The 21918-nt window shown below is 36.7% G+C and overlaps 1 protein-coding gene across 10 annotated transcripts in view; it reads right to left on the minus strand.

The window, feature by feature from the left end:
• Positions 1-21918, minus strand: part of IFT80 (intraflagellar transport 80) — a 134865-nt gene that overhangs the window by 59661 nt on the left and 53286 nt on the right. For all 10 annotated transcript variants that reach the window (XR_014824242.1, XR_014824240.1, XR_014824243.1 and 7 more), the window contains one exon: positions 7292-7471. Coding sequence is in view for 6 of the 10 variants with exons in the window: in XM_021069732.2 (XP_020925391.1) it covers positions 7292-7471 (180 nt within the window). In the remaining 4 variants the exon portion in view is untranslated. The remainder of the gene's footprint in view (positions 1-7291; positions 7472-21918) is intronic.

The raw sequence follows: 21918 nt of genomic DNA on the forward strand, positions 1-21918 counted from the left end.
TATATTTTATGATATATTCTAGGACATATTAATGTCTTTAGGAATCAAAATTTTCTTGTAAAAGAAAAGAACTGCAAATAACAATCAAGAGTAATATTCCATAATCTTGAATTTGAATTACAAATTTCAGTATATTCTCATGACATATTTTTATCTGTCAAAAACAAATACATTTCAGAGTTCCCTGGTGGCCTAGCGGGTTAAGGATTGGCATTGTCACTGCTGTGGCTCAGGCCACTTCAGTGGCTCAGGTTCAATCCCTGGCCTAGGAACTTTGCATGCCACAGGAGTGGTCAAAAAAAAACATTTTATCAAATCAGTAGCAATGAGCATACCTAACACCTGGATCTTGGTCTCTAGATAATATTTCCTACAAAAGGGAAAAGGCCTTCTTAGAAAAATGGCTGATCTCAAGTCTGGGAGAGGAAACGTTTAAGAAGCCTGGAACACCTTGTCAGAAATGTAAGCAAGCTATTAAAATCATTTCAAAAACACATAGGAGGGAATTCCCATCGTGGCACAGTGGAAGTGGAAACGAATGTGACTAGTATCCATGAGGACACAGGTTCCATCCCTGGCCACACTGAGTGGGTTAAGGATCCAACATTGCTATGAGCTGTGGTGTAGGCTGCAGATGCGGCTCAGATCCTGTCTTGTTGTGGCTGTGGTATAGGCTGGCAGCTACAGTTCTGATTTGACCCCTATCCCAGGAACCTCCAAATCTTCAAATATACCATGGGTGTGACCCTAAAAAGACAAAAACAAAACACAACAAAACACACATGGGAGTCAATTGGCCAAAGATGGGAACATTTGAGCATTAAAGAGAATAATGACTGCAATGGAAAAAACATACTAAAAATGTTAAAAATAGTCCTTATCTTTTAGACATTTCTTAAAAAGTCTTAAAAAATAGTGTTGCCAGGACCAGTGGTAAAGAAAAAGACACTGATATGTTTGCTTCATGCTTTAATAAGTGGAGGAATCAACTGCACAAGGGGAGTAGTCTGACGGCAGGTGCTTTGAAGGAGTTCTTTAGGGAGGAAGAAGTTATCGTGATCTGGAATCAACAATGAGGGATAAGGAAGTCAACTACCTGACTCCAGACACAGTAACATTTGGCATAAAGAAGAAAAACACCTCTACTTGAGAAGGCTGTAGGAGAAAGACTCGTCTCAGAGGTCAGCCAGTTTTGACTTAGAACAAAAATGTGAAGTATACTTTCAGTGAAAAGGCTGAGCTTCGTCAGCAAGGCCCTGGGTATCTACTGCAGGTTGTGTTCTGAACAGTTCCAGGTCTAAGTGAGGGGCCTCCTAGATCTGAGCAGGCTGTAAGTGTAGGTGATCTCCCTTTAAATCTTAGACTTTAAATCCTAGGTTTTCTTTCAGGAAGGGGAAAAGAGAGCTACCCCACAGGCCCCATGCTCTCATTTCAGACAGAGCTCTGGGTCACTTGTCTCACTTGGAGTCCTTTCAATTCCACTGGCCTTCAGGAGCCCCTCTCTGCATTATGCCTGCTGCCTTTTTTTGGACCAGGAGTCAAGCATGTTGGAGATTTTGCACTCAGCATTTTTATTCCATTTCTGGTCCACAGAGATGTTTATCTTGTTTTTAAGTCCAGGTAAGTCTTTTTAAAAATATATTTCATATATTAGCAATCTCTTTTCAGTCAAAAATATTTCTTTCCTTCCAATTATGAACTTATGACACCATTTTCAACAGAAGTCTGAGCTCCCAGAGACTTTTTAAAAGGTCCAAAATGCCACCCTCTTCTAGGAACATTTTAAAGCTAATGGAATGAAATAAAAGTTTCTGCAGGAAGTTATATGGTATTTTCTTTATGGCAACATGATACCTAGGGAAATAAACTGGCTGTTGACACAGGTATGGGCAATTCAATACTTAAAAAAAACTGATTGTGGAGTTCCCATCCTGGCGCAGCGAAAACGAATCCGACTAGGAACCATGAGGTTTCGGGTGTGATCCCTGGCCTCGCTCAGTGGGTTAAGGATCCAGTGTTGCCATGAGCTGCAGTGTAGGTTGCAGACAGGGCTCGGATCCCGAATTGCTGTGGCTGTGGTGTAGGCCGGTGGCTAGAGCTCTAATTCGACCCCTAGCCTAGGAACCTCCATATGCTGCTGGTGTGGTCCTAAAAAGACAAAAAAAAAAGACATAAAAAATGATATTATAAAATTCCATTATTCCAATTATAGACAGACTTCTTAAAATTCACATTGGTTTAACACTTCATTTGGGGGGATTTTTCATTTTTTATTTTTATTTTTTTTGTGAATCTAGAGCACTGGAACTAAATAGGGGAAAAAAAATCCTGGCAATAATAACAAACTAAAAACACACTGATAATTGCTGTCAAAATTTCAAACCTATGGCAAATCCCACATCAGAAATGTTCTGTGCTGAATTTTTTTTTTTTTTTTTGTCTTTTAGGGCGGCACCCGCAGCATGTGGAGGTTCCCAGGCTAGGGGTCCAATAGGAACTGTAGCCGCTGGCCTGCACCACAGCCACAGCAACGTGGGATCTGAGCTGCTTCTGTGACCTACACCACAGCTCATAGCAACGCTGGATCCCCAACCCACTGAGCAAGGTCAGGGATCAAACCCAAGTCCTCATGGATGCTAGTTGGGTTTGCTAACCTCTGCACTACGACGGGAATTTCCTGTGCTGGATTTTTGAAAGTATCCATTTACTCTGTTCAATTAAGGGCAGCTTCAGGATTAACCTCTTGACATTTGTATCACCTAATGCTTCTACCTGATCATATTTAGATTCCTCGGCCTGACCTAAGTCCAAAAATTCTATTTCCACATTTCCAAAATACTCATTTGGTCCTAAACATAAATATAATCACAGCAATAGTTACTATTTATTTTTGCTTTACACATATTATCTCATTTAATCCTCAAAAATCACTTTCATTAACTCTTATCTTTACAGGAGATACAGTGACGAAGAATCAAATAATCTTTAACTATGGCAACGATGAAAAGCCAAAGCCGTGCCCCATGCTAAAATGAGAGTAGCCAGAAAGAGCAACTAGAAAACTTGAGACCCGAGGAATATCTCATCTCCTATACCTGTACCCTCTTGCTCTTCTAGGCACTTCCTCCCAACAAAGACATCAACTATCCCTTTTGGAAAGAATCACCCACTGGAATGCAGCCTAGAGACAAGGGGCAGATTAGGAAACCTTCTCAATCTAAAGTTACTGTGTCACAGAAAAGCTGAGGTCCAGGGAGAGGATAGGGCAATGAAGCCTGTTGTCAGATAGCAACCGACAGGTCAAGGTCTAGATTTAAAAATTGGGATTTAACATGATCTCTGTTTTCTGAGTTAAGAAAAAACAAATCAACCAACAGTCTATCAAGCTTCTAAGGAAATTGTAAAACTCTAAATCAAAAAGTTGTGCTTTTTGTCTCTGCAGCAATCTGTGGTTCCCCTCACAACAACATTAAGGGGGCTGCTTGCAGAGACCCCAGAAAGGGAATCCCCCAATCCTTCCCAGAAAGGCAAACTGGAGTTGCCAAATTAACCAAGCAACTAACTTTACTGCTAAGAAAAAGAGTTCTCAGGATATCCTTAGCCAGTTGGGTTTTTGCTATGGACGTGATCATCACGGGGTGTTGTTTTCCCTTTCCGCTTTCCAAATGGTTTTCATTGCGACCACTCTGTGTTCCCTTCATCATTATATTGGAATATGAGGAGGAGGGGGAAAATAATTAAAATTCCCATTCATTTAGTTTTCCAGACCAGATTTTTGGAGCCGGAGTGACTGGATGAATCTGGTTATCATCTTTTAGAGTGGGGGTGGGGGTTGGTTTGTTTTCAGTTGCATGAGGAATAGCTGCATTAGTTAAATAGTGCATTTCTGAATTTTATGTATATGTGAATAAGGGTAAGAATGTGTGGTAAGTAGCTTGTAAGGGGATTAGTGATTCTCACCTCCATGTAGTCACATCCTTATGTTCCTTATGTAAGCTGTGTGTGGACTGGACCTAGGAGCTTGCTTCTGGTGAACAGGAAAAGGCTAAAGTGATGAGATGACATTTCTGAGTTCAGGTTATAAAAAACTGTGTCTTATGTCTTGTTTGTACTCTCTGTGCCCTTCTTGATTCCTCTGACAATGCTGCCAAGCTGTGAGCTGCTCTCTGGAGAGGCTAATACAAGAAACTGAGGGCGGCTTCCAGTCAGCCACCAAGAAGAAACTGAGGCTCTCAGTTCAAGAGACCTTGACTAACAGAATCCTGACAACAACCATATCAGTGAACTTGGAAGCAAATCCTTCCCAGTTGAGCCTTCAGGTGCCACTAAAGCTGTGGCCATCACTTTGATTGCAGCCTGTGAGAAACTCTGTGCCAAAAAACCCAACTAAGCCATGCCTGGATTCTTGACCCACAGAAACTAAGAGATAATAAATGTTGCTGCTTTAAGCCACTAAGTTTTTGTATAATTTATTACGTAATCACTGATAACTGATAGAGTTATGGTTCTAAACAGCTAAAGGAAAAGCTATAGTGGCTATCTTCTGGTTTCTGTCTGCTCAGAATCAAATGCTGTCTTTTCTGGTAAGTATACCCTGGTTTCCTTTAGGGAACAATTCCCCCCATAATTTAGACGGAGTTGACTCATCCTTCCCCCCATCTCCCAACTAAATATATTTGATCCAAATTTGGCATATGAGATCCAATGCTGAGACTTCTGCTGGAATTACTAGAGGGCTGCTGGGAAAGCATTCTTTGTGTTGGACTGGAAGTTGGTAGAATGTAAGCCTGGAGCCACCGAGGCTACAAAAGACAGAGGTTTTGTAAAAATGAAGCCAATACAGAGAAAAGGAGAGTTGAGGAAGAGAAAGCGATGGAAGTCCTGTTGAGTCTTTAAGCCTCTGAACCCAGTACTGCTTCATCAGTCTTTTTCTTGACTTCATATGGACCAATATATTTCTTTTGTTTCTCCACTGTTTACCCTCATTCAATCAGAAATAAATTTATTTAAAAAAGCAAAATTTCAATATATTCATCTAGGAGGTCCCATGAGAACAGGAACCAAATCTGGCATATTCACAACTGTATTTCCTATTACCTAGCAAGCAGGGATTACTCAATAGTGTCTATAGAACGAGCGAATGAGTGAATTAAATTTTTCTGAGAAAAAACTGTGAACAGACCCAACTTAGCAGAAGTGCTATACAAGTGTTTTATAATCATGGAGAGAGTAACATCCCTTTAAAAAAAAAATGAAAATAGTGTTCTAGTTCTACAACTTTGAAAGATTATTTGCAAACAATATTTTAAGTATAAAGACAATTTGGATTAGATAAGCTATTTTAAAACCTCCACTGTTCATCGTATGTAAAAATCCTCTAATTCTTAGAATGATTCTTCATTATTATTAAAGAAAAACTTCTCTTTTTAAGTGTATTCTCATCTTGGGGCATTTCCGAAATGAAGGCTAGAATTTATTTTAGCAATACTACATTAGCTAGCTCCCATGCACTACATAAATAAAACTGTGCCCAAATCAGCTGATTAGAACTCTCAATGCATTGTCACAGACACAATATTACAAATAATGTTTTGGTTCCTAGGTTAACTAACAGAAATATATATTTATACCATCACTTAGATCCAACCACTGATTTACTGAAAATACAGAAGGGAAAGAAGTATGTCAAACCACACCATGCGGACAATTAGCAAAGTCCAAACTGTGGGGCTGAACAAGCAATTTGGTTTCTTCAAAAAATTAACTGCAGGGAGAAAAATAGAGACAGAAGGGGTATCTATCTAGTCTAAAAGAAACTTCAAAGATATATCAACCAATTATAACATGTAAACCATTTTGGATCTTGATTCAAACAAACTTTTAAAAATGTGACACAGAGAACACAAAACTTTGAACACTTCCTGGATATTTGGTAATATTAAGGGATTATTATTTTTAAGGTATGATCATGGTATTATGGGTATGTTAACAAGGGTTCTTACCTTTTAGCTGTATATACTGAAAATTTCACAGCTGAAATACGGTATCTGAATTTGCTTCAAAATAACTGGGGGAGTGGGAAAGTAGATATGGACATGGATAAGACAGGCTTGATCGTGGATTGACGGTTGTTGGGGCTGGGCAATGAGTACATAGAGATTCATTATACTATTCTGTCTACTTTCATGTATTTTTAAATTCTCCATAATAAGTTTTAAATTTTTAAAATAAGGAAATAGAACAAAGAAAATATATAAGGTACCTAATTATTATCAATGTGGTGACCATATTATCCAATTTAAAAATCTGGATACATAGGATGACAAACACCTGAATAGACCCATCCAAGAAAATCACAAGATATATACTTGCAAAATTTTCAGGTGATTATAATCATCTAAATTCCGAATACTGAAGATAGAGACAAATGATACAGATATGAGAAAGAAGAGGAAGAAGGTAGAGTTCCCTTTTCTTTGGCAGAGGGTTTGCCATTGGCATATTATCTTTGGCCACTCCTACGACCTTTCATCAGCTAACTTTTTTTTTTTGCTATTTAGGGACACAGCTACGGCATATGCAAGTTTCCAGGCTAGGGGTTCAATCAGAGTTGCAGCCGCTGGCCTATGCCACAGCCACAGCAATGAGGGAACCGAGCCACACTGCATCTATGACCTACACCTCAGCTGATGACAATGATCGATCCCTTAACCTACTGAGCAAGCCCAGGGATCAAACCCACATCCTCGTGGATACTAGTTGGGTTTGATACCACTGAGCCAACTAACCTTAAAAAAAAAAAAAAGGCATGTAGTCACCATCCTCCACCTGGATGGGATGGTCTTAGTTTCTGTAGAACAACTCAAAGATAGGCACTTTTGTACCAGGGAGGGCCCTGCAGGGTCCTGCTCGGTTTCAATCCTCCCTCTTCTTAGATTGTTCCTCTCAATCTTGACGGGAACAGGTGAGGGACAAGAAGGGGAATTATGTTTTAGATAGAGGGGTTAACCACAAACTTGGCAGAGAAATTCAGTTTTAAGGGGCCTCAGTTTCATCCCTGCCTAAACCCCATAACTAAAGTTATAGCTATAGGTACTCAAGTTCTTTATCAGTGAAAGGTTTTTATTTTATGTCATGAAAAGGTCACTAATGATATAGTTAAAATATTTCTATTATGGCTGAATTTTTATATACCTGATATAAATATGATTAACAAAGATAATTCCATATTCTGTATTGTAAACTAATGTGAAAAGAAGCAGCATTAATCAACCACGAAACACAATCATACCTGCATGGTCCTTCTTTTGGTTAACGTTACTTGAAAATTCTTCCACTCCCAACGTTGCTCTATCACATGTGCAAAGACAACGTGTCCATTTCCACAGGCTCCAGCGACCTGAGTGCCATCAATTGACCATGCAATATTAAATATGCTGCCAGTGTTGGGCTTTTCTAAAGCATATGACCACTGGGGAGGAAAGAATAAAAATAGAATCAATTTATTAAAAAAACTTAAAGAAGTTTTAAATTGAACAAATGTTAACATTTTAAGATGATTTTTTAAAAGAGCGTGTCTTTATTCTAAAATTATTAAGAAATATTTTTCTTAGTAAAATGATAGTATACTGAGAAGAAGATACAGGTGTAATTTTTAAAGCACACAGTAGGATACATAACATGATAAAAGTGTATGAAGTCTCTCAAGAGCTCTCAAACCATGCCATTTTGGTTTTTTTTTAATTGAAATATAGTTGATTTACAATGTTGTGTTAATTTCTGCTGTACAGCAAAGTGACTCCGTTATTATACATAATTCTTTTTAAACTTATTTTCCATTATCATAGGATATTGATCCTTGTTTTATAGAGTAAGACCTTATTTATCCATTTTATATATAATGGTCTGCATCTGTTAACTCCAAAATACCAATCTTTCTCCCCACCCCAGACAGAGTTTTGATTTACCTGATTTGATTTACTTTTACGCAGTAATACTAAATGGATAAATACAAAGATTCCATAGGGAATAACTTACTATTAATTTATAAGGGTCTCTATAGTCCCTATATCTGAAACTTTATTACAATATTTGTCACTAAAAATTGATATTAAACACACAATTGTAGCTAAAGTATCTGATACAAATATTAAACCATGAAAGTATAGGTAAATAGATTTTTTCTTTTTTTTCCACAGTGCAGTAAGTATAACCTCTTCTAGAATCTGTTTGAGAAAGCAATCTAGGGATATAAGTAAACATCAACTGGGACAAAAGAGATTTGTGTGTATGTGTGTGAATAAGACAGAAAGAAAAAACTTTTTCAAAGGTGGTATTTTATGCATTTTCTTTCATTTTTCAGATGAAACATACATATTTACTAGAAGGATGATTTACCTATTTGACTAAAATTTATATTCTCTTTCCATTATTCCAACCTTACAGCCTATAGTTAAATTATGGTGTTTTTTTTTTTTTCCTTTGCTTTTTAGGGCTGCACTGGCCGCATATGGAGGTTCCCAGGCTAGGGGTCGAATCAGAGCTACAACTGCCGGCCTACACCACAGCCACAACAAATGCAGGATCCGAGCTGCATCTGTGACCTACACCATAGCTCATGACAATGCCAGATCCTTAACTCACTGAGCGAGGCCAGGGATCAAACCCGCAACCTCATGGTTCCTAATCGGATTCGTTTCCGCCATGCCATAAAATCTTTTATGATTTTATTATAGTTGATTTACAGTGTTGGGTCAATTTCTGCTGTACAGCAAAGTGACCCAGTCATACATATATATACATAATTATTCTCGTATTATCTTCCATCATGTTCTGTCATAAGAGATTGGATACAGTTCCCTGTGCTATACAGCTGGAAGATATTTATTTATTTATTTATTTATTTATTTATTGGCTACCCTGAGTTCCCAGGCCAAGGATCGGATCTGAGCCACAGCTGTGACCTACACTGCAGCTGGAACATCGCCAAATCCTTAACCCACTATGCTGGGCCAGAGATTGAACCTGAGTCCCAGTTCTTCAGAGATGCTGCTGATCCTATTGCACCACAGCAGGAAATTGTTTTAATTTTTTTGTTGTTGTTGCCCTTGAGTGGGTATTTTTGTTCTACACTGGTTTTTTGTTTTTTTTTGTGGATTTAAAAAAAAATATTATCAGCTATGGGCTGACAAAAAATTTGGAGAAAAAGGAAAAAATATAGAAAAAACTTCACCAATTCAGACTACTATGAAACAAGACTTTAAATTCTCAATGGAAGTTCACACACACACACACACACACACACACACACACACACACACAAAACCTGAGTAACTCCTACTACTCACTGACACTTTTTTTTCAAATCCTTCCCATCCCCTTCAAACCTGTAACAGTCGCTTAAAAGGCCCCATAATAAAGTCACTATGGAGAAGGTAATGAACAAACTGAAACTTTGCTTCATCAGCAGCATGAAAATTCATATTTTAAAATTATTTAAAGTTTGATTTAAAAATATCCAAAGAACAAAATCAGCCAGAAATATCTTACTAAAGTTAAACAGAAATATTTATCTAAGAACTCATGGACACTTGGTACTAAGAGGAGAAAATGGAAAGAAATTTAAAATATTATCATCACTCTATATTCCTCTGATTTTGTTCAGAATTCACAGCCACAGCAACACCAGATCCAAGCCGTGTGGTGACTTACACCACAGCTTGCAGCAACATCGAATCCTTAACCCACTGAGCAAGCCAGGGATTGAACTGATATCCTCACGGAGACTATGTTGGGTTCTTAACCTGCTGTTCCACAATGGTAACTCCTGGGCTCATTTTTTCATTCACTTTTGGTTTTAGGAATTGCTTTCCAAAAAATTAATTTTTTTTATAATTATGTAAAGTATTTACATGGTCCCAAAGTTAAATTTATCAAAAATATATGTATAAAACACAGTGTAGTCAAAGAAGTCTAATTTCTATCACTTTTCTCTCTCCCAGTTTTTCTTTCTCAATATAGATAAAATTTTTAAATTTTATTTTATCCCTGTATCTTTCTTCACTCTAAGTGTGTGTGTACCAGCATTTATCTAAGAAAGGGGTAGGAGTAGTAATACAAATAGGTCTAAATAGATATGCGGACATTATCTATTGTACTATATGGATACGCATTCCTTTATAGCTATTGATAGTATAACGAATATGTTTTTGTGTGATATGCATATGCATATATGTGGCTTTCAGATTGTTCATCTGAAGCTACTTCTCCAGCAGACTCCTTGAAAAACTTATGGGAACAACATTCCCTGAGTTCTTTTGCATGTTTATACCAGCTTGCTTATGATCTCTACACTTAAAAGTCAGAATGGCTCTCATATCCTATGTTAACCATTAGAATGTTGCTATTAAAGTCTGATGATATTCTGATTTCCTTTCCTTTTTTCTTCTTTAAACTCCTATGGTTTTATTACCATATATCTTGGTGTTGGCCATCTGGGTTGATTTTCCTAGGTATCTGGTATGCCTTTTCAATGTCAATTTCAAATATCTTATGGTTGAGGAAATCTTTCTTGAATAATGGCTTTTAGTATTTTTCTGCCACTGCTTTGGGCTTCTCCTCTGAAGTCACCTATATGTACTTTGAATCTTCTCTGCCTATCTTCTCTATCACTTTCTATCAAACTTTGTATCTCTTTTGTCATTTCCTTGCCTCCATTTCACATTCTATTTATTTTAAGGCATTATCCACAGTGTTTATTTGCTCTGGTTTGGTCTTCACTTGTGTAATAATTTTCCTTTTAAAAAAAAAATTCCTCCTGAGTTCTGTCATTTCTCTTTAAAAGTGCCCATTCTCCAACCACCTCATTTTTAGTTTTCCTAGTTCTGATTCACACGGTTATTTCATGGTTTTTGTCATGTTTTTTAACATTCTTCAACTCGTTTCAAATTAATTGGCTGTACTGTTTGTTTACGGCATAATTCTGTTGTCTTTGGCAACATTACGTAAGTTAACTGGGAGCCTGTTCTGCTGCTTATTTTAAGTAAAATGGGTTTTGCTGTACTTTGGGGAGGGAGAGATGTTCTACCCACCAGGATAGCTCTAGAGCTCTCTCTTCTGTTTTCTCACCGTGATTTTTTTTTTTTAAAGGCTCCATATTTTGAAATCAGCATCACCTACCTCTTTATCTGGACCTATTCTTTTCTTTGCTCAACAGTCTCTGTTCTGATCAATCTGGATTTTACCCTTAGCAATTTCTGCAGTTCAGGGCTTTGTCCTGAAAGGAAGTTTGGGGGTTTTTTTTGGTGGGGGGGTGGTTAATGGCCACACACACAGCATATGGAAGTTCCTGGGCCAGGGAATGAATCTGAGCCACAGCTGTAATCCACACCACAGGTGCAATACTGGATCATTTACCCCACTGGGCAGGGCTGGGGATTGAACCTGAGCCTCTGACATGACCTGAGCCACTGTAGTTGGATTCTTAATCCCCTGTGTCATGGCAGAACTCCCTGAAAGGAAATTTGATTTATTGGTTTCAAGAGTAAATTAGACCCAGACATCTAGCACTGTTTGATCCTTACACTTACTCAGAATTGGATCCTATGGAAGTTCCTTGCCAATTTCATCTGCTGTTCTCAGATTGGCCTTTCTCACTTTCAGGTATTTGTTGGTGATTTGGGAGTTCTTCTTTTCTTGTGGTCTTAGAAGCCTGATTACCTTTCCTCTGCTTCCTCACACAGAGATGCAGATACCATGTATACCTGCCAATGGTACTTTTGGGAAAATCATTTGTATTTAAGGGGTTTATAGAGATACAGTATCACCTAGTTTTGCTATAGTTGCTATCTGCAAGTTTTTTTGTTGGAGTCTTTTACTTTCTCTGTTTTATGAGGAGACCTGAAAAGATTCAAAAACTATGCCACTATACTCAACAACATGGATAAATCTCACAGACGTATAGTTGAGAGGAAAAGGTCAAAGTGTAAATATGGTATGATTTAATTTATATAAAGGTCAAAACAGGCAAAACTGATCTATGGTGGCAGACATCAGAATAGTAGTTACTACAGAGGGGTGAATGAATGGGAAGAGGCACAAAGGAAACTTCTGGGTTGTTGATAATGTTCTATATCAATATGGGTGGTGATTTCTTTGGTATTTATATATGTACAAAAGTACTGGAGTTCCTCTGTGGCTTGGCAGGTTAAGGACCAGGCATTGTCATTGCTGTGGCACAGGTTTGACCCCTAGCCTGGGAATATCCACATGCTCCAGGTACAGCCAAAAAAAAAAAAAAAAAAAAAATTACTGAGCTGTACACATATGATACTATATATGTTACATATCAATTTTTTTATAATGCTGCCTCTGCCATTATCTTTCACCCGTAACCTATTTTTACTGAAATTATACTCATACTTTGCTTTCACAGTTTGAGTATTTTGAAACATAATTGAGCTGAAATAAGTATATATTCTAGTATACTTATAAAAATAAATGATATATAAAAATATATATTTATAGTGATAATTATGTAAAATAAATGATATATAAAATATCTATTTATAGTATTAATCATGTAAAAATACATCTGCTCAATGACTTGTACACATAAAAAATATTTTATTTTTGTATGTATTTTTATTTTGTTATACTGCTTTATTCCATAAATTTCTTCAAAATATAAGCTTTCTTATATATTTAATTAAATGATTTAATACTCATCACTATTTGTGTCTTCACAATACTGGCTAAGTTTTTCCCCCCACAATCCCAAGGAATAAATGGCAAGTAACTCAGTTTTCTTAGAATACAGAATATGAAAAACTAAACATAAATTACTTTTGACTTGGTTATGTGAAAATAATTTGCAAGAAATAATGTGAATGGGCAAAAAACAGAAGAAAGACAACAGAAAAAAAGTAGTTAATATAAAAGAAGTTTAGGGAAAACAAATGTGATCTGTATTCACAATATGCTATCCAAGTAAAACACCAATATTATTATTATTATGCGCTGTCTATGAAAAAGCACTATGTCACTGACCAAGAACATACAGTCAGTTGCTGTTGTGCTTCTAGCAATATACAGGCATGCTTTGTTTTACTGTGCTTCACTTTCTTATGCATTATAGATACTGCATTTTTCACAAGTTGAAGTCTGTGGCAACTTGTGAGGAAGCCTTTCAAGCAACATTTTTCCAACAGCACATTTCTCTACGTCACATTCTGGTAATTCTTGCAATATTTCAAACTTTTTCATAATTATTATATTTGCTATGGTGATCTGTGATCAGTGGTCTTTGCTATTACCATTGTCACTTGCAATGTGGTAGAAACAGCGAAGGGAAGTAGAATTAGAACTGGAACCTAAAGACATGACTGAATTACTACAATCTCATGATAAAAGTTTAATGGATGAGAAGTTGCTTCTTAATGGATGAGCAAAGAAAGTGTTTTCCTGAGATGGAATCTACTCCTGGGGAAGATTACAGAAGTGACAACAAAGGATTCCAGATATAACATGAGCTTAGCTGCTAAAGCAGTGGCAGAGTTTGAGAGGATTAATTCCAATTTTGAAACTATAAAATGCTATCAAACAGATCTGAGTGCTAAAGAGAAATCATTCGTGAAAGGAAGAGCCAATCAATTCTCACTTTAAGGGAGTTCCCCTTGTGTCTCAACAGGTTAAGAACTCAACTAGTATCCATGAGGATGCAGGTTCAATCCCTGGCCCTGCTCAGTGGATTAAGGATCCGGCATTGCTGTGAGCTGTGGTGTAAATTGCAGATGTGGCTCAGATCCCATGTCACTGTGGCATAGGTTGGCAGCTGCAGCTCCAATTCAACCCCTAGCCTAGGAACGTCCATAGGCTACAGGTGCAGCCCTAAAAAGACCAAAAAAAAAAAAAAAAAAAAAAAAAAAAAACTTTGAGAAACTGCCACAGCCACTCCAACTTTCAGCAACCACCACCCTCAATGCTTAGCAGCCATTAATATCAAGCAAGACCCTCCACCAGCAAAAAGATTATGACCACTAAAGACTCAGATAAGGGTTAGCATTTTTTTATCAGCAAAGTATTTTTTAATTAAGGTATGGAGGCATGTAAATAGTTTTTAAAAACATAATGCTATTGCACTAGACTATAGTATAGTGTAAACATAACTTTTATATGCACTGGCAAACTAAAAAATTTTTATGACTCCCTTATTGTAATATTTGCTTTATGGTAATGGTCTGGAATCAAACCTAAAATATCTCACACAACATCTCCAAGGTATGCCTGTATATTTGTCTAAAGGCAGTCTTGAAAAATTGTGAGGCTGGTCAGTTTAGTTGTGGCTCTGGGTAAATATCACTGACATCTGCCCAAATATCCAGGACTTTGGTGGTCTATGGCTAGCCAGAAAGTTTCCCCATAAAAACCCTATCGTGGGAATTCCCTTCATGGCTCAGCGGTTAACGAACCTGACTAGGATCCATGAGGATGCGGGTTCTATCCCTGGCCTCGCTCAGTGAGTTAAGGATCTGGAGTTGCCATGAGCTGTGATGATGCAGGTTGCAGACATGGCTCGGATCCCAAGATGCTGTGGCTGTGGCGTAGGCTGGCACTTTTTAGCTCTGAATTGACCCTTAGCCTGGGAACTTCCATATGCAGTAGGTGCAGCCCTAAAAAGCAAAACAAAACATCTCCCTGGGTAATAGCATCTTTGCCTCTCTTTTCACATTCACATCCAAAAATCTACACTCAACTAGCCAAATTGCTTAGAAAAGAACCTGATATGAACAAGTTCAATGTGTTACTCCCATGATACTATTATATTTTAAGGAATAATAAGGTCTTAAAGCAAAGCAACAAAGCTAATAGAAGAAATTTTGTTATCTATAAAGAGGTGGTAAAAGCCTTTCCCAAACAGTCCATCCACATAACTCATTGCAAAGGTTGGCCCTGTACCACAGTTACAAAGATGGTTTTCTATTACTGCTGTAACAAATTACCACAAGCTTAGAGGCTTAAAACAACACAGCTTTATTACCTTACAGTTCTATAGGTCATAAATCCAATATAGGTTTCACTAAGCTAAAATAAAGGTGGGCAAGGCTGCATTCCTTTTTGGAGGCCCTGGGGAAAAATTCGTTTCCTTGATCGTTCAGGATGTTAGTAAAATTCAGTTTCTTGCAGTTGTAGGACTGAGATCCCCATTGCCATCATGGCCATTTGTAAGTTCTAGAGGCCACCTGCATTGCTTGGCTGTGGTCCCCTTCCCCCATCTTTTTTTTTTTTCTTTTTGCTTTTCAGGACCACACCTGTGGTATATGGAAGTTCTCAGGCTAGAAGTACAATCAGAGCTGCAGCCACCAGCCTACACCAGTCACAGCAACATGGGATCCAAGCGGAGTCTGCGACTTACACCATAGCTCACAGCAACACCAGATCTTTAACCCACTGATTGAGGCCAGGGATGGAACCTGCACCCTCATGGATACTAGTTGGGTTTGTTTCTACTGAGACATAATGGGAACTTGCCCTTCCCCCACCTTTAAAGCCAGCAACAGCAGGTTGAGCTGCTCTTACTTTGAATGTCTCTTCCTTCATCCTCTAACCCAGTCAGAAAATATTCTCTGCTTTTTTAGTGTGCATATAATTAGTTTGGGCCAATCTGAATAATCAGATACCACCTAAAAGTCCACCCTTGGAGTTTCTGTCGTGGATCAGTGGTAATGAACCCGACTAGTATCCATGAGGATATGGGTTTGATGCCTGGCCTCGCTCAGTGGGTTGAGGATCTGGCGTTGCTGCGAGCTGTGGTATAGGCTGGCAGCTGCAGCTCCAATTCGACCCCTAGCCTGGGAGCTTCCACATGCTGCTAGTATGGCCCTAAAAAGATAAAAAATAAAATAAAAATAAAAAATAAAAGTCTACCCCTTAACTACATTTTCTAAGTCCCTTTTGCCATTTAAGATAATATACATAGATTCTGGGGATCATCAGGGCATGGGCATTTGCCCTAAGATTATAGTAACCAGTTTGGGAATTTGAAAAGCTTGTTCATCTTTTCCCTAAAAATTCACATGTAAGCATAAAAACATGAAATAATATTTTTACCTCTTTAAAAAAGTAGTTTGGCGTTTGTGATTTTGGCTTTTGAAAGCTTATTCACAATTAAAAGGAAATAAACAATAATTTGATCATGTTGTCACCTAATGGTAGTAGGACCTTGGTATTATTCATGTGGTACCGAATGATCAGGAATGTAAATATTAAAAACATTTAAAAATTTCTGAGTGAGCTTCTTTTAAAAAGAAAAAAGTATCAAATTGGGTTTATTACATCAAGCAAAATATGCATTTAATATTCTACCTCATGAATTATTCAAAAAACAGTTTCTTTAGGAGAAAGCTATCATTTTTCATGAATATTTCCTAATAGTATGAAAACTTAGACTATGAGACAGAGCTTTCCTCAGAAAAAATATGGACAATCTTAGAATAGCAGGGGAAAGTCCTTAAGGAACAATTTTAAATTGCTAAATCTATAGCCTCTAACAAATGATACTGTAAATAATTAGATATGAACAATGGTCTGAAAAAAATCTGTAGAATTCTTGAAAAGAAGAGAGTAAGGGAAAGTTAATTTCACTAAAGACAATGAAATAGAAGGAAATAATATCTTTTCTTAAATCAAAATAAAGCTTTTTTTTTTTTTTTAGATAATTGGTATCTCTGGCAATGACTAATTAAAATGTGTGAATACCGGTCTGGTTTATGAGGTATTTATAAGTAAAAAAAAAAGGAGAGAGATTTTAGGAGAGGAAATTATCATTTCTCTTCCAAGTAGAGGGTGGAGGAACAATGACACACTGTATATAAGGAGTCATAGCTGGAAGGACCCATGTGTAACAGGAGCTTTTGCATGATTTTAGCATATGTGCATCCAGAGAACATTTGTCTAACAGAAGTGAAGTTCTGTGCTTCTAGACTTAAAAGAGTTAAATTTAGATTTTTAGGTACGAAAACCAGAAAGAAGCAAATTCAAATGTGTGCTTCTTGGTGAAAAAACAACACATGATTTGTTGGTCATTTAAAAAAGGTTTTTTTAAAGGTTTTAAGTTACTCCACCAGAGAGGAGTGGAGTACTTTAACCAAATTTAACCTCATTTAAAATAAGTACAGACATATCTGAAAATTTACAACTACTCCCTTATTTTCTCTCCCACAGTAATTATTAAATAGCTGTTATTTTATAATCTGTTTACATATCCATACTTGAAAGAGGGTGAGTTATTCCTAGAAGACAGATATGGATGTTATTCTTTGAATAGCCAGGGTATCACACAGAACTTAACACACATGAATATTTGTTGAATGAATGAATGTGCCCATGTCCTTAGGCAAGCCTTCCTTCCCAGAGCTCAACCTTGACTTTTAAAATAAAAAAAATAAAAGGAATAAATTAAAAGCCAAAGATTTACTAAACTAGCCTTCTCAAATACATCAACCAAACTGACTACATGGATCAATTCTAGTAAAACTAGTCAAAATGCTGCAAGGTAAGTTATTAATTGAGTTATATTAATTAAGTTTATATGTCATTAAGTAAAAACAGTATATTTTGTTTGGATAGTGATCCATTAAAATGAAACATTTATGGGACACCTACTACATGCTGATTTTAAAAAGATTAAAAGTAAATTCTGGGAGTTCCCGTCGTGGCGCAGTGGTTAACGAATCCAACTAGGAACTGTGAGGTTGCGGGTTCGGTCCCTGCCCTTGCTCAGTGGGTTAACGATCCGGCGTTGCCGTGAGCTGTGGTGTAGGTTGCAGACGCGGCTCGGATCCCGCGTTGCTGTGTCTCTGGCGTAGGCCGGTGGCTACAGCTCCGATTCGACCCCTAGCCTGGGAACCTCCATATGCCGCAGGAGCGGCCCAAGAAATAGCCCCCCCCCAAAAAAAAGTAAATTCTGCAATAGAACTCTGATTTTTTAATTGCTTGCCAAGTTTCCCAATTCTGGACAGCAGGGTCTCATATTATAAAAGAAGCCCAGTTGCCTTACCTTATGGTTTATACCTTATTGCTTTATGGTTTCTACCAAAGTTGGTTTCATAGCAAATCTGAAAATACAATTCTAATTTCCATTATAAAAGTCAGAAAATTATTCATGTAAAAAGAAACACTCTCAAAGGATTAAACTGGAAACTGCCGGCTAATAAAGCTAAGGAGGCTTTGGAAAGCAAATGGCAACCTACTGGGTTGGCTGCCTCCCTCCTCTATTTCCTAGGACCTGTCCCTTTCCAGCAATCCTTATGCTTATTGTGTTAAGAGTGCTGATGGTCATGTTTATACAACATACCCCAACCTGCCTAGACATATCTGATCAGACCAGGCATGAATACCTAACTTAGGCTGGGTCAGTGCCCCCTTCCCTGAGGATGTTTAAAACTAGGACCAAGTTTTTTTTTTTTTTTTTTTTTTTGGGCCACACCTGTGGCATATGTAAGTTCTCAGGCTAGGGACTGAATCAGAGCAGCAGCTGCTAGCCTACATTACGGCCACAGCAATGTGGGATCCGAGCTGTGTCTGTGAACGACTCCACAATTCACGGCAACGCCATATCCTTAACCCACTGAGCAAGGCCAGGGATTGAACCTGAGTCCACATGGATGCTAGTCAGATTCGTTTCCGCTAAGCCATGACAGGAACTTCTAAAAACATAACTTGACTATAACAACTTTTAAAAGTACCTTCCAAATGTTTCACCCTTCTCTTTACTACTTCTATATAAATATACTAGAGTAAGAGGATCCTCAAAAGCATACATCTTTAGCCAAGTTGTATTGATACAATTCATAAAATTATGTGTTCATGAATTAAGTTTAGGTGGAAAATAAAACAGATGCAAAGTTTCTTATTTTTCCTTAAGGCACACTAATGGTTTTTATTATCATTATTTCCTCTAATACACCAGGAATTAGAAAATTCGGGTTTAAATTAACATGCGTTGATCGATATTTTCTCTAATACACCAGGAATTAGAAAATTACAGGTTTAAATTAACATGTGTTGACATGCGTAAATGAAAAGTTACATATATGGCAGTAAGACCAGTTACTGCAGATGATGAATCACTGCAATTATTTTAATTGAATGGTAGAAAAAGTTTATGGAGGGAAGTCTTTTTAATGACTAACTGATATTCAAGAACAAAAAAAAATGAAATGTTCTCTTACAGAAGCAATAGCACCACCTGCTGATAAATAAAAGCAACGACAGTTAATTTAAAGTCTGCCCAAAGGATCTTACATATTTAGGTCTTTTCTTTCCCTTTAATTCTGCTCTAACATAAAATAATACAATTCATTAAAATATTCTGTTTATTTACAATAACTACCTTAATTTTAAAGTTTTTACCTTACATATTTGAATCATGCATTTCTTTAAGAAAAAAGATAAAATTTATTACAGACTCTAGGTAAAAATTATGGTGTTATAGCTTTTAATTTTTATTCCATTAAGTAACTTACTTGTACAATTTATTGTCCTAGCAACTCATTAATGTACACTCAGTTTGTGTCTGATATTCCCTGACTACTTAACCTAAAATAATGCCCTCTCCCTTACCTAGTTTTATTTTTATAGAAATTATTACCACTTAACATATTATATATTCCTTTTGTTTGTTTGTTTATAGTGTTTTGTCTGCTGGAATGAAGACTCTCAAGATCAAGGAATTTATCTTGTTAACAGCTTGTTTTTTTTTTAACACCTAGGGCAAGTGCCTGGCACATAATAGACTCTCAATAAATATTTGTGAAGGAATTAATGAATATGAAAATAAATGCACAAATGACTATGCAATACATTTTTACACTTCCTTGAAAGCTGTGTCAAAGATTTCAAGGATCTTGATAGACTTCGCCAAATTATACTTGAGAAAAGTTGTGCCTCAACTCTTTATGAGGGAGCCCATTTTCCTGTTTTCTGATAGTGGGAAATGGCATTACATAATGTTTATTTGCATGAAATCCATTATTGAAGAAACAATACATTTGGAGTTTCTGGGAGCATTTGCAATATACTTCTTTTATCCTTTACTTATTTTTTTTAGTTAAAGATTTTCTATTTGGTCCCTTTTTATATTTCTATCTCTTTATCTTCTGTTTTTTGAGACATTGTTCTGACTTCCTTCAGTTCTTTACTTGTGGTTTCTTTGAGCTCTTTGAAAATATATAAGGCCATTGATTTAAAGTCTTTGTCTAAGAATTCCAATGCTGGGCTTCTGGAGGGACAGTTTCTCTTTTTCCCTATGAATGGGCCATATTTTGATTACTGGTTGCTGCAAGTTTTGAATTAGATTTCAGAGGTCAGAAAAAGTTGATCCTGACATTTTTTGCTAGATAATGGTTGCTTGAGTGGAGGGACCAATTCTGAGAGGTCTCTACCATTTTCTGTGATATCACTTCTCTTTTGTCTATTTTTAAAGAAGAATTTTTAAAAGGCCTTTACTGCATCTGTAGAATTGATATAGTCATTAAGAAAGGTGCACGCTACACAAAATCATATGAAGATGAAAAAGGTGACCCAAATATAGTATTGGGTGTCCCTTTAGCCACAATAGTTAGTAGTTAGAGACATGGTATACGATTTTATATAAGTGAGATCAAAGAATAAAATGCTCTCCTACAACTTGGTCTTTTTACCAAATAACCTACCATAAATATTTTTCCAGGTTACTAAATATAACCTCTCTTCCCCATTTTTAATGACCTGTTGGAGGTATTCTATTTTAGGTATGTGTGTGTGTGTGTGTGTGTGTGTGTGTGTGTATGTATAAAATATCATCAACCTCCTACATTCTGACACTTTATTTCTGATTTTCACTACTATGACAGTGAGGAAATCGTTATGCATACATCTTTGTGTACTTGTTTAATGATCTCTTTAGAGCAAATTCCTAGAAATGAGATTACTAGGTGAAAGAAAGGGCACTATACCTGATACATGAATATGTATTATCAAGCCACCCCTTAAAAAGGTTGAATCAACCCACATTCCCACCAACAGTGTATAAATGGAGGAGAGTTCACTTCTTCCTTGAGTGAATCTAAAGTTTTTAAGTCATTATTAATCTTTTCAATCTGCAAGGTAGAAATTTCATTAATTTTTATTTTATATTTATTTATTAGTCAAATTGGACATCCTTTCATGTTTTTATTGGCTATTTGCCAATAAAGTTTGTGAACTGACTATTCATGTCATTTTGCTTTTTTCCTGGGCAATTTCTTGAGCAGTGCATCTCTGGCAGGAAGTTCTCACACTTTATTCTGCACTCGAGAATCATAGCTCTCAAATGTGCAAGACCTGATTTTTAAAAACTCATAATCAGTTATTGTAAATAAGCTTTTGCCACATAAAGAATGATAATGGCAAAACAGCTGCTATCAGATCAGCCTTCTCACAAATAACACCTATACACTTCAGACAAAATATAGCTACTTGAAGGCTGGAAAGCAATCAAAAGAGGGAGAGAGCCACTGGAAAACTGGCAATTCCTCAAAAGTTTAAGGTAGAGTTACTGTTTAACCCAGTAACTGCACTTCTAAGTATACACCCAAGAGAAATGAAAACATATGTCCACACCAAAGCTAATACACATTCATAAAAGCAATATTCATAATAACCAAAATTCAAAACAACCCAAATGCCTATCACCTGATGAATGGATAAAAAAGTAATTATATTCATAAGATAGAATATTATTTTTCCATGAAAAGAAATGAAGTACTGATATATGATACAACATGAATGAACCTTGAAAAACTGAAAACACTATGCTATGTTAAAGAAACTAGTCATAAAAGACCACATAATATATATTTCCATTTATATAAAATGCCAGAATAGACAAATCCATAGAAA

The sequence above is a fragment of the Sus scrofa genome, chromosome 13 (assembly GCF_054392235.1).
Source record: "Sus scrofa isolate SSC_HxYL_T2T_F1_AM1 chromosome 13, Sscrofa_HxYL_maternal_Yorkshire_Landrace_v2.0, whole genome shotgun sequence".
NCBI lineage: Eukaryota > Metazoa > Chordata > Mammalia > Artiodactyla > Suidae > Sus > Sus scrofa.